Source organism: Alligator sinensis, unplaced genomic scaffold (genome assembly GCF_000455745.1).
Source record: "Alligator sinensis unplaced genomic scaffold, ASM45574v1 scaffold860_1, whole genome shotgun sequence".
In the NCBI taxonomy this organism is placed as follows: Eukaryota; Metazoa; Chordata; order Crocodylia; family Alligatoridae; genus Alligator; species Alligator sinensis.
The window spans coordinates 3,503,154-3,519,142 of NW_005841923.1; the positions used below are offsets into that span (position 1 = coordinate 3,503,154).

The following is a 15,989-nucleotide window of genomic DNA, read 5'->3' on the forward strand; positions in this document are numbered from 1 at the left end:
ACAAGTGTGAAGTCCTGCACTTAGGATGAAAGAAACATATGCACTGCTACAGGTTTGGGATAAGCAGTCGTTCTGCAGAAAAGGACTTGGTGGTTACAGTGGACAGTAAGATGGACATGAGCAGTGTGCCCTTGTTGCCAGGGCAGCCAACAGCATACCTGGGCTGCATTAATAGAAGCATTACCAGCAGATCAAGGGAATTATTCCCCTCTATTCTGCACTGGTGAGGCCACATCTGGAGTACAGGCAGTCCTCAGACTTATGACACAGGTGGTTCCTGAAAACTATGTCTTAAGTTGAAATGTCATAACTCTGAACTGATTTCCCCATAGGAACGTTATGAATGGGAGATTGGTTCCTGAACCAAGGCCCGATACCCTATTTTCACCAAAAGTGATCCAGAATGTTGTACTCAATCAATTATAGATGAGTAATATAGCTACATTAATGTATTTATATTGTAAGTAGCAATCATATTGATTTGGGAGTGTCAACAAGCAAAGTGACCCCGCCAGATTATTGTATCGAAGTGTTAAGTGACGCAACCATTGTAAATAGTGATGCAGTGGCGGAGTGTATCAGCAATTTGACCCAACATGCGAGCGATGCATGATCAGGGCATGATCACCTGTGGTCTAGCCAATCAAAGACCACCTAATGGGCATGGCTGGCTGGCCAGCATGTCCATGGGTTCCAGAATGTACCATCAGGGGAGCTTCCTGATTGGCCGAAAAAGTTATATAGGGGACCGCACGCCTTGGTGCGTGGTCCCCAGGCTCTGACTCTCAAGGCAGATTGATCACCCGTCTTGGGGCCTGGCCAGACCCCTAGGTCTATAGCAGAAGCCGCTCCAGTCGCTCCGAGCATTATAGTTTACTGCCTTGCCAAATCTGGAATGCCCTGTACATTGTCCCAACCAGACATCGTACTTGTATACTGCGGTCTTCACCCGCCACCCACCACTTGTATATATTTCCTCGCTGCTGTATATAGTTCGCCATCACCAAGTTGTTTCAACCTACTGTTCGTCAGTCTTGTAAGTAAATACCAAACTTTATTTCACACCTTATTGTCTGTGGTGTTTATCTCCCTCCGGCACTTGGCATCCCCTAGCGTGTCTGGGTTGGTGTCACCACCCGGTGCCCCACTCGACACGCAACTGCGGGCGTTTCCCAAGGATCATCCGGGAATCGTGGCCCACAGGGAGGACTTCTTTGGGGTGACTTTGCTGGACTTTTTGAAGGGTTCTTGGCTGAAGTCCTCTCAGGAGTCTTGTCTGCTTTCTTAAAGGAAGTGTCCAAGGAAGTTTGGACAGATGTTCTTCAGGGAGATGGGCAACACAGCGAACTTGTTCACTGGCATGGCATGGCATCAGATCAAGCATTGTAAAGTCTAAAATGATGTCAGAAAGTTGAAACAGGGTGTCAATTTATAAATATTGTGCCATTCATTGCAACTCAAAACATCTTAAGTCGAGGACTGCCTGTACTGTGTTCAGATTCAGGCTCCACACTACAGAAAGGATGTGGACAAATTGGAGAGTCCAGTGGAAGGCAACGAAAATGGTTAGAAGGCTGGGGCACATGACTTCTGAGAAGAGGTTGAGGGAACTGCGCTTATTTAGTCTGGAGAAGACAGAGATGGGATTTGATAGGAGTCTTGAACTACCTGAAGCATTGTTCCAAAGGGGATGGAGCGAGACTGTTCTCAGTGGTGACAGATGATAGAACAAGGAGCAATGGTCTCAAGTTGCAGCAAGGGATCTTTAGGTTGTATATTAGGGAAAACTCTCACACTAGGAGGGTGGTGAAACACTCGAATGGGTTACCTAGAGAGGTGGTAGAAACCCCATCCATGGAGGTTTTTAAGGCCTGGCTCAACAAAGCCCTGGCTAGAATGATCTAGTTGGGGATGGTCCTGTTTTGAGCAGAGGGTTGGACTAGATGACCTCCTGAGATCCCTTCCAACCCTAATTTTGTTTTATTTTATTATCTTTTCTTCAGCATCGATGCATTTAACAATATATCTCCCTTTTCTTTCCTGTTCATTGACTAATTTGAGTGATCTTTCACTCTAGAGATGACCTGTTACATCTATAACTTAACTTCTGCGAAAAGTTTCTTCTCAGATCCTGTGGTCTGATCTTTTCTTCAGCTTCAGAAGTAAGTTTAACTGCAGTGGTGTACTCTAACACTTCTGTGGTATCCACCTTCTTTATAACAACCTAATTTCAAACAGACCAATTGTGTCCTCTCCTGCATCTAAATTTAATCTCTCCAGTTTCTCTTTAAAGAATAAATCAAAGAATATGTAATACCCTGTGTGTTTAAAATTAACAAGTCAATTATAGTTGCCTTAGTTTCTTGATCTGCACTCTTTGGCTTATTTTCCAATATACTGTATACTGACTGCATCCTCAGAAACAGCACCTCTTTCTCTCCCCCCTCCCGCAATTCCATTCAATTCAATCCACAGTTATAGGCTGGAGAACTGAAGGGGTATCAGTAAGCTTACCAAATTGCATCAAGTACACCAGTACTTCCCTACCCATTCATAAGTGTTTACATCAGTGGCTTTTCCTTAGTCACTGTGGGAGACCCCATGTATACTATGGAAAAATAAGAGACCAATTAATTTAGCATGTTAATGCAGGGCTGTTCAACTTCAAAGTGGACCTGGACCACATACAGCAATGGTCACACGGCCCAAGCCACACACTGCAGGGGCCGCACACCATGCAGACTCCCAGGACCCCTGCCACATGCAACCCCTTTGCTGCTGAGCATCCCCCTTTTTATAAGAACCCCTCATTCCCTTTGCTACTGGCATGCGAGCAGCATGAGCCTACTCCCTCCTAGCCACTGCGCGAAAGCACCTTATGTCTGCCTTATATCCAACATGGCTACAACCAACACCCACTTTGAGAACAGCAGACTCCCCATGCCTGAAGAAGGGTGACTGTGCCCGAAAACTTGCCAAGAACTTCTTTCCAACTGCTCAGTTTGTCTAATAAAAAAATATCACGTCTACTCAAAGAACCTTGCCTGCCTGTGTCCTTAGAGCAACACTGCTACAACCAAAAACCCAGCACTTTGAGAACGGCACTTTTATGGCTTCTAAGTGAGGCCAAAAGTGGAAGGACAACAAGGAACAGATGCTGCTGACTTTTCAAACAAGAGTAGGCCTTTGCAATAGGAACAAAACTAGGAACCAATAGAGACTTAGCCCATGGTATGGACTGAGGAGATGGCCTTAACTACCCATACCCACCCCCATCACTGCTGTGATGGATGCTGACTGTTTTTTTGCTGGTGGCCCTACCCCCCCCCCCCCCCCAAAAAAAAAAAAGAGTTAAAACCCCCCCAAACCCAGCCCTTTAATTTAAACTTGGCACATTCCCGCACTGAGCCCCGTGCACACCCAGAAGAGGCAGTGCATTAGTTCAACCTGGCTCTGGCACCAGCATCTGTAAAGATTGGGTGCTTTTTTTTTTTTTTTTTTGGGGGGGGGGGAGGTTGGTGCTTTTATCTAATAGCTGATTGGATCAGCTTCAGCTAAAAGCACCAAAAAGCCCTGCTGAAGCACACATTCTTTACAGACACTGCAGAGCTGGGTTGAAGCAATGCACTGCTTCTTCCTGTAAAGTGAAAAACATCTGCAAGCAGCCTGCAGCCGTGGCTTGTGGGCAGTGAGCACCTGCTAATTTTTTTCAGTGGGTGCTTCAGCACCAGAGCACCCATGGAATTGGTGCTTATGGTGCAGGCAATCAAAGCACACCCACATATTGAGAACATCATTTTTACAATGGATAAGAACAGACACATGCAAGATTGATAGATGTAAAGTACAATGGTACGAGAGCTTGAATCGGGGTGTGTTGATTATCTGATATAGACAATCTAGTTAAGAAAACAATGCTAGATTTCCCCCTCTCCTTAGTGCGACTTTTTTAGCTAATTTAGGATGAAAATTATTTATCTGTCAAATCTGATATTTGATCAAATAAGTGTTTTTTTTTCCTAGAGCATGCTTTATCTGTAATACCTACTGCCAAGTTAAGTTGCAACCAAAGGTGCAATTTTAAAATTAACTATATATAAACACAGAATATTGATGTCCTTATTTAGATTCCTTATTTCCCTTGATAGCTACATATCCCTTCAGATAAGTCTGGTTGCCTAGTGATTCTTAACCAGGGTGCCACAGAGTGCACCAGCCTTGAGATCCTTTCAGGGGTGCCCCAGTGCCATACAATGTTAGCACTGTTAGTTGTGAATCATGTTTGCACAGGATATTCACAGGAATTTCAAATAAAAAGTTATGGTGTTAAAAATATTTTGACCTGTTGCAATTTTTCCGAATTCTTTGCAGTAGAAAACTTGCTCTGTTATTCTCCCTAATCAAAAGAACAAGTGAAAACTAAGAGCTGACATTTTATGAGGGATGCATTGAGTCTAAAAGTTGAGAACCACTGGCCTAGCATCTCAGATTTATCTTCTCCAGCTTGGATTACCTGCAATAAAATTGTCAAACTGAGCAGGAACACTTTTCATCTGGGAAAGCAGGGAATGAACTTCTGACTTAGCCCTGCCTTTACTGGAGGGGGAATAGGATAATATGCTGTAATTGGTTTTCCACGTTTGCCAAGAGTCTGTTTCCTCTTATCAGCCACAATATTTAACATAGGTCTTGTAATAGCTCCAAAAATAATAAAATCTGTCCTAAGAATAAAAGCGATAGATCCATGCAACATGCTGCTTTTTGTCATGGTCTTGGCTTAGTTACATTCTGTTACTAGTTTTTATTACCTAATGTTGTGGTTTCTTTCATATGGAGCACCCTAGTAAAGGCATTTCATCGGCTATTTATACAGCAGCTACATGGATTATTTACAAACTGAGATTTTAGTACTACAATAAAACAAATTACTACTGTATACTGTTAAAGTTACAGTGTAGCTGTATGGCAGATGAACTGTAATTTAGCAAGGACCAATGGAAATAAGAACTTTCTAAGAATAGTATAGGTGTTTATAGTTTTATGTATAATCCTTTACAACTAATATTTAGTAAAAGCCTACACTAAAAACTCAAACAAAACCACAATATTTCCATTATTGGCATGAAAAAACTAAATAGAAGAAAGTCTCTCCATGTAAACAATGATATGAAAAGGAAACAAATCCAGGCAATGCTTCATCTGTAACAGGACTAGGAAGAGAGAAGTGCATTAATTCCCATCTCTCCATTTTTATTAGAATATAGGGTATATTCTGTACAATTGTGGGTATAATTAATCTCTAGTGGTAAAGTTACAGAACACTTATTTTGGGTGGTGGGATTCCAGCTGCCTGACTCATGCGAATCAGCTAGTTTTGGTACGTCCATCTCCTAGACACTGGTATTACTTTTTATAAATCACACAGAAAGTACATTTCTCAGAAGCACTGCAGAACTGGAAGCAGAGGTATAGGAATACAAATAGGACAAAAGCTCTTGAATTGCAAGGTAAGATAAAGAATTTATTTTCTTTTTGCCTGGTGAAGAAACAGGAGGGAATTGGGTGGCAGAGCAGAGATAGAAGAATAAGAACAGAATAAAGACAAGGAACAGGACAGAAAATATGACAGAAGAAACTGGCTTGTCTTCTCTACATCCAAGAAGAATGGAAGAGAGACATTGCAGCTAGGTACAAACATCAAAACATCAGAGGTGGAATCAATGCAAGTTTCTCTAAGTAGTGTAGTTTGGATCGGTAGAAAACAGAACACACATTCACCCAGGGGTGGGCAGCAAATCTTAGACCAGGTTCTGCCATTTTTAAACCTGTCTGTGCACTGAACTTCTGTTCTGTTACAGGTATAGACCAGTTTCTGGTCGCTTGTATCAGTTAAAGTGTAATGTTTGTACCTGGCCTGAGGGAGGTTAAGATACCCACTCATTTGAATTAAAAAGCTTCTGGCATAAATCAAATTTTCCAACCATTTTCTAGGAGAAAATATTAACCCAATTAATTTATTTAGATTTCTCTTCTCTCTTATATTCAATTTAAATTATAACAAAGCTAGTGTTAGTGTTCTACAAAAGAAATTGGAATCCAGGATAATAGATCTTTAAGTGTGGGTTTGCTGCTCCAACTTCCATAGTTCAAGATTACTATAGACAAGAATGGGTGTTTTTTGGCCTAAAACTAACATGACAGTAACTTTAAAATATCAACCCTGTGCCTTCAGACGGGGGTAACAAGAACTGGGAAGCCACATTATGTTTACAAATTAAAAACAAAAATCATATGGAAGAGCTGGCTCTTGGGAATGAAGTAAGATATTAGTTGCAAGTGATCAGAGTTGTACTGTCATCACTACAGCCTACAAATACATATTTTAACACATACCTAAATGTAATTTTTTTTTAAGTTTGATTTTACTCTCCATTACAAGTGGATTGGAACCAGAACTAAGTGCCATGCAAAAAAGCACTTTGTCATGAATGCCTCTTCATGGCCATCTATCTCTACCAGTGGAAATGTCTCAGAAATGTCCACCAGTAGGAACGTTTACAGGAACAGGAGCATTAAAGACATTCAGCCTACAGCTGTTACCTTCTCCCCAACTCTCTGCACCTTCACCTAGTGAGGTGATCCCAAGTCTGGGAAAGGCTTGGGAAGCAGTCACTGCTCTACGCCCAGTCTCCATGGGGGAAGACTCCCATGACACAGTCCCACAAGTGTGCATGTGCATTTCCCTGGGGACAAGTAGCAGCAGCATATAGTTATGCAGGTGCCCCTGCACATGTGCTCTGACATGCAGCAAATTGCCCCAGGTGGGGTAGGAGAGGCTGGGGCCAGGCCTTACCCAGGGTCCTGAGGGCCTCTTGGGGCTGTAGCAGTGGCGATTTGGGCACATGGAGCCTGGCTGGCAGCTGAGTGTAGCTCTGGCTGGCCAGGCTTTGGTTTTAGGCAGCACACGCTGCAGCCATGTGCACCACCCTGTATTTTATTTTTTTAAGATAATGGGATTTCCGGTATTATGCTTCTCTAACTTTCCACATAAAAATTAATAGCTACTGAACTGTATGAAGAGAAAAAAAAACATTCACCCCTGCAAAGTTTAAACAGATATTAAGTAATTTATAAGCAACTTTTTGGGAAAATGTGTAAATCACAGGTTTCAGCATTTTCAAGGTAAAATAAATCTGTTGAGAAAAAGTTCTTATATACAGTTGTATACAGTTTACTAAAAGCAAGAGCTATTAAATATTGGTATTAATACTAACTCTTATGACAGTATCTACTGATAAACTACATTATAACAACAAGAGAACATGAGTATCACGTGCCAATGGGGGGAAAATGCCATGACATTGTATAAGTTTACATAATATTTCTAATGAAGTCATATGTTCTCCCTTGCACATCATACTTAACTCTTTTGAAAGCAAACTGTAGAGGTCCAGAAAATTCAGTCAACTGATTTTCAAGATACTTGCAACATTCACAATTTCCAACTTTATTTTTTTTGCTTGTTTAAACCCCCAAAATCCAGATTACACAGATATCATTTTTACAAGCAAATAAGGGGAATAAGTGTACATGTGGAATAAATTATTTTGAGTAACTTCAGTCAATTTCTTTTCTTAGCAATTCAGTAGGTGATCCGTTCACACATTCACACTCTACTCCAACAAAACCAAGACAGTGTCGCTTACTTTACCAGACTACAAATTTTAATCTGATATCAACATTTACGAGAACCAGAATTACTGAAACCTCTGGAATTACCATAGTGTAAAACCTTTGAGAAAAGACTGAGTTTCTCGGTCTTATTGCGTAGATAATCCCCTTCTACAATAGACAAGATGCTTACCATATATTTAGGATTACAAGTTTTCACCAAAAGAATTTATCAGATTATTGTGAAAACAGTAACCAATCTTCTGGAATTTCCCTAGAAATGATATATAGAGAATCTTAAAACAAACAAACAAACAAACAAACAAACAAAACACTTGAGAACACATCACCCTAGGTTTACCATTTTTGTTCAACAGTTATATATCTTACTGCAAGTAGGCAGAGGGAGAAGATCACAACATGCATGACGATACACCTTGATATGACTTTTCTATTGTTGGTAGTAGTTGTTTTTTTTTTTTGTTTTTTTTTTTATACACAGCAGCTGTTCTGGTCTCTTGTGTACAATGAAATATTCAAATTCCATGGCCAACAAGTAATTCCTTGGCCATAAAAATGCAATCAGTTAGGGCATCTAAAATGCAACAAAGAAACTAGATATTACCACAGTCATTAAGGTGTAACTGAAGTTGCATAATTAACTGGAGATACAGGATTACTGTAACTGTGGTAAGGAAACATGGCATGTAAAAAGTGACTGCTCCTTTCACCCAAAACAGATACATATAGGATATTAGAACTTGCTTCAAGCATTACATTCACACTAACCTGGTTTCTAAGGCAGGCAAAAAACAACACCTGGGAGAAAGTAACGCTGGTTCTGCATTAGCTCCTCCTTGCAAATACTGGTATATTCAGATAACAGCCTGTAAGCAGTGTGTTCTTCAACACTGCTACTTCATTCCTCCACAGCAGAAGGCATATTGGCATAGTCAAAGTTGAGATTTTATTCTAAAATCAGCAGACTTTTGAAGTGTAATTATAGCATTGGTCTGAAAAGGTACGGTCGGTTCTCTGCTGTAACAGCGTTACTATGTCTCAGATTTTCTAAAATGAGTCCTTTCAGCAACTGACATGATTTCTCAGAGGCTTCTCTAGTCCAAACCCACAACCTACCACTTACGTAATATGCGAGATTCTCTTCCCCACCCCCTAAGGATATGGATCTGCCAGATAAAAATAATTTCCTATTCTTAAAACTTTTTATACTGATAATTGCTATGGCTTAGGAAGGTTGGAACCATTTCCACAATGGCTTGAGGTTTGCTAGAGAGAGTCCCAAGACTATAACGTTACCTCTGCAGCACTGCTGCCCCTGACATACCAAAGCAGATCCACTTAGCTCAAGCAGGGTAGGCAAGCTGTGTGGTAGACTGCCAAGCAGACCTGGTTTTCATTCTTAAATGTCATGAGATCACTTAGGTATCTCACTGAATACCTCCATTATCCAAAAATAATTCATTAGAATGGACTCAAGAGGCTACAATAATCATCTTCAGGCTTCTACACTAAGGTTAGAAGGTTAGCACTTTCTTCTTCTGCTTTATAAATGCTTAATGTTTTACGTAGCTTTGATTGCAAATTATGGTATATTATAAACAATTAAAATTCATAACTGTGGTATAAGTGTGGAGGTACATGTCTCAAAAGCTTAACTAGCTGAGAATGCAGTTGAAGGATATAATGTAGTGTAAACTGCAATTTTAATTCTTTTACAATCCTAAAGGGACAAGAAAGATATTGGTACTATTTGTGCCCTATGGATAAACTTCCTTTATAAAAAGAGCAAAAGACCCCAAATATTTTTAAAACTTTATTTAATCTCAGACCCATTGCTATGTTACACTTCTTAAATTAAGGTTTATTCACTTCTGAAGTCAATGTTCCCATTTGTAGCTTGACTGTAAAGTGAGATGAAATGAGAGATGACTATGTCCCCAAAATCTGTCTCAGTTGGTCCAGTAAGACAAAACTGTAGTTAAAATTCATTTCTTCAGGGAGACATACAGACCATGATCTAATGTCACCCCTTTATTTATGAATTAGATATAAATATGAAGAATTAGAAGTTCATTTTTGTTCATTTGCAGTCAAACTGACACTGAATATTCTGCACTTTAACCAATATAATACTTAAACAGAGGATTTTATTTTGCACTGTTTTACCATGTCATTATGAGCACCACCTCTCCCTCCCTTCCTTACATCACCACTATAATAAGTACCAAACCATTTCCAGTTTTGGCTTTTATCAAGATTTTCCATCTGGCAGATTTTATTGTCACACCCCCTTCACAATTGACAAGATGCTTACCATATATTTAGGATTACAAGTTTTCACCAAAAGAAAAACTTTACACAGTCACTGTACATCTAGGTTGGAAAAACAACCCCCAAAAAACAACACCCCCCAAACTGTCCTACATGAAAAATATGCCTAGAAATAAAGTGTAAACAAGGAGTGGGGAAACAACATTATTTTAAGAAAAAAAAAATCAAAATCTTCATAATGTGCCACTTTAAATGGGTATCAATTCCTCCTATATTTTTCAATCATCATTCTCAGTTTTTACCTACAGTATTCATTAAGGCAAACAGCTAATCCGTTTTTGAAGAGGTGCTGTGGAAATTGTGAACAAACAGCAATCATTTGGCATTAAAATAGGTAACACACATGTAGCCTCTAGTAATATACATTAAGCATTTTTTTCTTGGACTTCAGGATAATGACAGAAGATAAACATGCTAACAATGTCAAAAAGGTTTAAAATTCAGCGTCCAAGCAATTTCTAATAATGCTCCTGTAGTTTTCAAGCTCTAAATAGTATAGAATTTATGCAAATGCATTAAAGAATTCTAGCTTGGCAAATACACCCAAGCAGGTTATTAAACTATATATACAGAAAGTAAATGATAAATACAGAATTAAAAGAGTCCTTTCTGCTTCTCTTTATAGCCTTGAAAATTGACAAAAGCTTGAGGACAGCTCTACGATATTAAACATTAGGTAACCACAGTAGCTGGGAAACCTAACTACACAAACTGATTAAAATACTCAGATGACTTTGTAGTGTTTAATACAATTCAGTTCGTAGTCAAGGGCACAAGACAACATTTAACAAAAATAATCACATCAATTGACCTAGAAATCAAATGTAAATAGATATGAATACAATCTCCAAAATCTGTCTCTTAAGTGAACATTAACCATTTATTCAAAGTTATACAAGAATTTGAAGGATAAAGTCTTCTCCTGCAACATGAAACCAACTTACAATAGTTTCATGTGTCAGTTGAGCTGGAGTGGGGGAGGGTGAAAGAACAAGTTAGTAGGCCCCATTCAGGCAGCTAGAAAGTAAAAATAGGCTCAACAGCAGCCTCCACCAGCTTGTTGTCCTCCCTGATTGCCTGCAAGTGTTGCATTAGTAGCAGCATGTTGAGGGCCAATTTTAATTCCATTTGCCTGAAATAAGAAAAAGTTGAATACAGAGTATAATTACTTTAGGCCATTTTAATATGCTAAAAGCACTGAAATAAGTTAGGTTCCTAAACAAAAATAAATGATCTAAAACAAGTTCTCTGTTCATTTTTGTGTGCAATAAGCCACAGCAAAATTCTATTAAAAAATATGCCTGATATCAATTAAGGAAGTAAAATGGGGGGGGGGGGGGGGGGGGGAAGGGGGGGACGGGGGGAGGGGGGGGGGGGGGGGGGGGGGGCAGGGGAAAGAGGGAGATGCTTTCCTTCTTGTTTCCTTTATCTCCATTTCATTTCTGTAAAACAGTTCTGTATTTGAAAGTAACAAAACAATAATTCAGCAAAAGTATTATTTACCTATAATTACATATAAGAAAAAGGCTTTTTAAATAGTATATGTTCCTAACAAAAGCAAGAAAGAAAAGAAAAAAAAGGAGAAAATAAAAGGAAAAAGAGAAAGAACATTTTAAAGTAGAAAGGAAGATAGATTCAAACCTCGACTGGTTTAATACAATGTAAAACTTTTCCTCTTTAGACAGCATTTCTTTCCATGTTGAATCAGCTGTACAGGCTAAGGGCATACGAGTGTTCTGTGTCATCAATAATTTCTATGATCCCCAAAGACATGGCTACTCGCCAAGAACCCACACACAGCGCAGCTCTTTCATTCATCAAACTCACACTTATATCTTAACCCTCACTCCCTCAAGTGGATTTTACCTAAAAATACAGCACTTTGAGAAAAGTAATACAGTAGCTTCAGAAATTAAGCTCTTAAGGAAACTTTGCGTCACAGTAAATCTCAGATTTATAGTGCTTGGCAGTTGTTCTGCAACAGTAGTAGCCTTGGGGTTTCTGGCACTAGCTCGGTATTGACAGCAGCTGATGTGGTTTCTTTTCGCTCTTTGACTCCTCTTTAATAAAAAGCATGCCCTATGGCTCATTGGTTTTGCCCCCTCTGGGCTGGTAGCAACTTCTTGAGGAATCAAGGAGCCAGACCTGGCATTAAGCCAAATAAATAGCACGGACTGTTGGCTCTTGACAGCATATTGCAATCAAAGCTCCATAAGGCACAGTAAAGCAGTCAGCTACTATGTGCAACTCGACAGATACAATGAGCATGCCTTTTCAGAGGCCCTGATTACCATCCAATCTATATAGCATCAGTCTCTAAATGAACAGCATCTCCTTAAAACCAACTCAAGATTATATGGCACATTAACCCTGAAGAATCTGAACTCTGAACAAATTGGATGAAAAATGTTAATGAGAATTTACAAATAGATATTTCTGAGAAACTGAAGTTTTGTTTTCAGAACCAATGCATAAGGGTAAAGTTCTCTTCAGTCACAAGCCATTTAGTGCAACCACCTGGGGTATTACTGAAACTCTGCAATGACATCTTGCTGATGTCTACTGTTACCCTAACTATACGTAATGTTTTACTTTGTAAACTTCTATGATAAGCAAGGGGCAGGTGGAACAATTTAATGCAGTTCTGTCACTTCCCTTACCAATTCCCAACATAGCAACATTGTAGTGACTGTCATTTTTATTCAGATATGTCAGACTGACAGCCCTGGAAAATGAATATCCTTATTCACAGGATTGGTATGGAATGGCTAGTGGCTGTGCAGAATTCCCTGTCGTCCTGTTAACATGTTTTAGCTTAGGACCTTGATGGGAAAGCTTAAGGGTGAAAGAAGTTTGTGTACCAAGGACATCTTCAACTGTCAACAAGTGTGTCAAGCGCTAATCATTCGGAAGTCTTGTGGCAGAGGCTTTGAACAGGGGGTTGGCACAAGATCACTTCCTGAGGTCCTTTCCAACCCTAACTTTCTATGATTCTATGATAGCTTTTATTAGATCAACTAGATATCTGCAAAATATGGCATTACTGATGTGAATACTAGTTCACTGAGAATTTGACTCATCCCACCAACGTATTTTACAAGAAGGTAGTGCAGGGGGGCACCTGGGTGTCATGACCCAAAAGGCATGACTGTGTGTGCGCTTCGGCACCAGAATTATCCCTGCCAAATTGCAGAGCATTGCACGGGAGAGTTTCCTGTAGCAAGAGGAAACCCCGGTGCAGGGACGAGTTTCCCGCCTTTTCTGCAGCTTCTTTTGCAGAGTGCATTGCTCATATTGCGAGAGGAATGCACGGTGCAAAAGAGTTCCCGCCACCAGTATGCAAATTCGTTCCCCGCTATTGGCTAATTTTAAATTATTACCACGTGGCGGCTGACGAGTGGCAATTATTCCCACGTGGCGGCTAACGATTGGCCTGTTAGCCGTATAAGAGGCTTGAGCAGTTTCCGCCCAGGCCGAAGAGGACTCCACATCCATCTTGTGGGGACTCTGGGTACACGGCAGGGTAGTAGAAACCCTGCGTGAGATCCAGAGGAGCGTGGCGGCCTGATCCACCGCCCACCTCTTCCCGTCTTCGAACGCGACTTTTATAAGACGTATTTATGATTTCCATTTTGGTGGCCCGTTCACCCAGAGCATCCGGAGCTCTGCACCGTGGAGCCTAGCAACCTCCACAAGACCGTCTGTGTTGTCTGTCTGTAACTGCAACTCAATCAAGCTTTCCAGCCTACACCACTGCCATCTCGGTGTAAGTAAACAATCTTTAAAACTACCAATACGCGTCTGTGCCTAATTCCAGCTCGACGGCCTTCCCTCTCCAACCCGGCGTGCCCGGGCTGCTGGCCACAGCCCGTGTGCAGCGCGGAAAAGGGCTCGGGTCGCTCCCGGCCCGCACACTGGGAAACTAACTTGGTCAGAGGCATAAGTTTTCATAGGCAACGGCCAGCGTCATTAGATGCTACAAATAGGCTAATTACTCCTCAAATTTCACAAACATACAAACAAATTTGACAAACATACTGAAGAGCTATTATTTTAGATGATAGTAACCTGTTCTGAATTCAAACCAGCAATTTAACGACTTCATAACTTCCAAGCTATCCAAGGCCCTCTATTGCAAAACAATACGATGCACTTGAGAACTGAAGGATTAGAGCATAAATTTTCTGTGGTTCAACATATAAAGGTTGAGTTGAGTTGAGTTTCAGCATTTGTTTGGTATGAAACCAAAACAGGCCATCATTAGCTTTACTTTGAGCAATTTGTATAGACAAAGTAAAGTAGCTAATATTTTACTCCTTGTAGAATCCAGTCACCTAAACCAGGATTTTTCAGTCATACTTTATATAATTCCTTCCAGTCTCCCTCCCCACCATCCCAATACTGGACAGCTCATGCAGTACATCTGGCACATTAACACGGTCTCCCCATTTACACAGTGGAAAATTATCTTTGAAAGCAGATGACACCATATGGAGAAGTGGATGCAAGTGGATTTTCTTCTCTCTTTTGGGGATTTATATGATTTTGTGATGCTTCATGGATGGATAGGGTCACTTATTTTAATCCATTTTCATCACAATAGCAGACAATTTTATGTCAAAAGGGATCTACAAATATTCTATAATAACGTGTTTGGGTTTTCAGTTAGAATTTTGTGATAAAACTTGTTCTACTGGATAATCCAAGCTCTTGTGAAAAAAAAGCAATGCTCTTGGAAAAAAAACCTGAACAAGAGTATGCTATCAGAATATGGTAAAAAATTACCTCATTATTGATATCAAAGACTCCTTCTTGGATTTTCTCGTAGATTTCCTTTGCAGTATTAATAAATGCCTACAATAAAAAAGGAAGTTTAGATCAATTTTGAGACAAAACAAATGGATACAATATGCTATTCAAAGTAAAAAAATATATATATAAACACATGAAAAGTCCAACCCTGATCTCACCGACTTCAATGGGAATCTACCACTGACCTCAACAGCAATAGGAATGAAGATGAGGTATAGTAACTCACCTGAAGAAGCATCAATCACAGCCCACAAACACTGGTATTTTGTAACAACAGCATCTGTATTATAAAAGCTGCTGTCCAATCATTACTAAGGAAAGTGGGTTTTAAAATATAAATTACTCTTAAATACTTTATTTCTGGCTCTTATGGATAATGTGGCAGATGGTTCTCCCCACCCTGAATATCTTTGTATCTTTGTAATATGTCACTCTAGATTAGAGTGCTTAGCAACATAAAACCACAGGGTACTTACGATGATGTTGATGTAAGGATGCTCTCTCTGTTAGACAAAACCTTATGCCATCATTTAATATTCACCTAATTTTAAGAATTTATCCTCTTTAATTAATCTTGTACATGCAAAGCTAGACAATTGGTTGAACAGTAAAAACCAAAGATGTAGGCTTTCAGAGAACTTAACTTTAAATTCAGAGGAAAGATTTGCCCAATAGTACATTTAAGGCCAAGCTAACATATCGTTAACTATAAGGATGTTAGTAGAGAAGGACTAGTTATCAATATCGAGATACAAAAAAATCTTATCTTTTATTTTGCTTTATAGGTCAAGTAACTCCTAATAGGCAATATATAATTTAAGGCTTGATTGACAATAGTTAATATCTATACTCAATACTACAAACAAAAAAAAATCTCATCTTGAAATACTCTCCCTGTATAGTCAGACAAGACATGCTATTTTCTGCAGAAGTCCACCACATCTGATATGGATCTAATTCAAATATAAAAAAGTAAACAGGGTTCACTGAGAGGAACAAATCATACCTTTCCTCATTTCTACAGTGGAAGCATTTGACTGCTGAACTTGCCACCAGAGCTTTGTTTCCTAATTAACAGGACTGATATGTTTTCACCTTTAAAGGCCTTACAGCTCCCCAGAGTAATCAATCTACTGCAGCTCAATTACTGCACC

General features: G+C 39.7%; 1 protein-coding gene across 2 annotated transcripts in view; it reads right to left on the reverse strand.

Annotated features, from left to right (window-relative positions):
* Window positions 1–9,491: 9,491 nt before the first annotated feature.
* RAB2A (RAB2A, member RAS oncogene family) overlaps window positions 9,492–15,989 on the reverse strand; it is a 79,877-nt gene continuing 73,379 nt past the window's right edge. For both annotated transcript variants that reach the window (XM_025198493.1, XM_006019131.3), the window contains 2 exons: window positions 14,809–14,877; window positions 9,492–11,155 (listed from right to left, as the gene is read on the reverse strand). In XM_025198493.1, coding sequence (XP_025054278.1) covers window positions 11,060–11,155; window positions 14,809–14,877 — 165 coding nt within the window. In that variant the 3' untranslated portion in view covers window positions 9,492–11,059. The remainder of the gene's footprint in view (window positions 11,156–14,808; window positions 14,878–15,989) is intronic.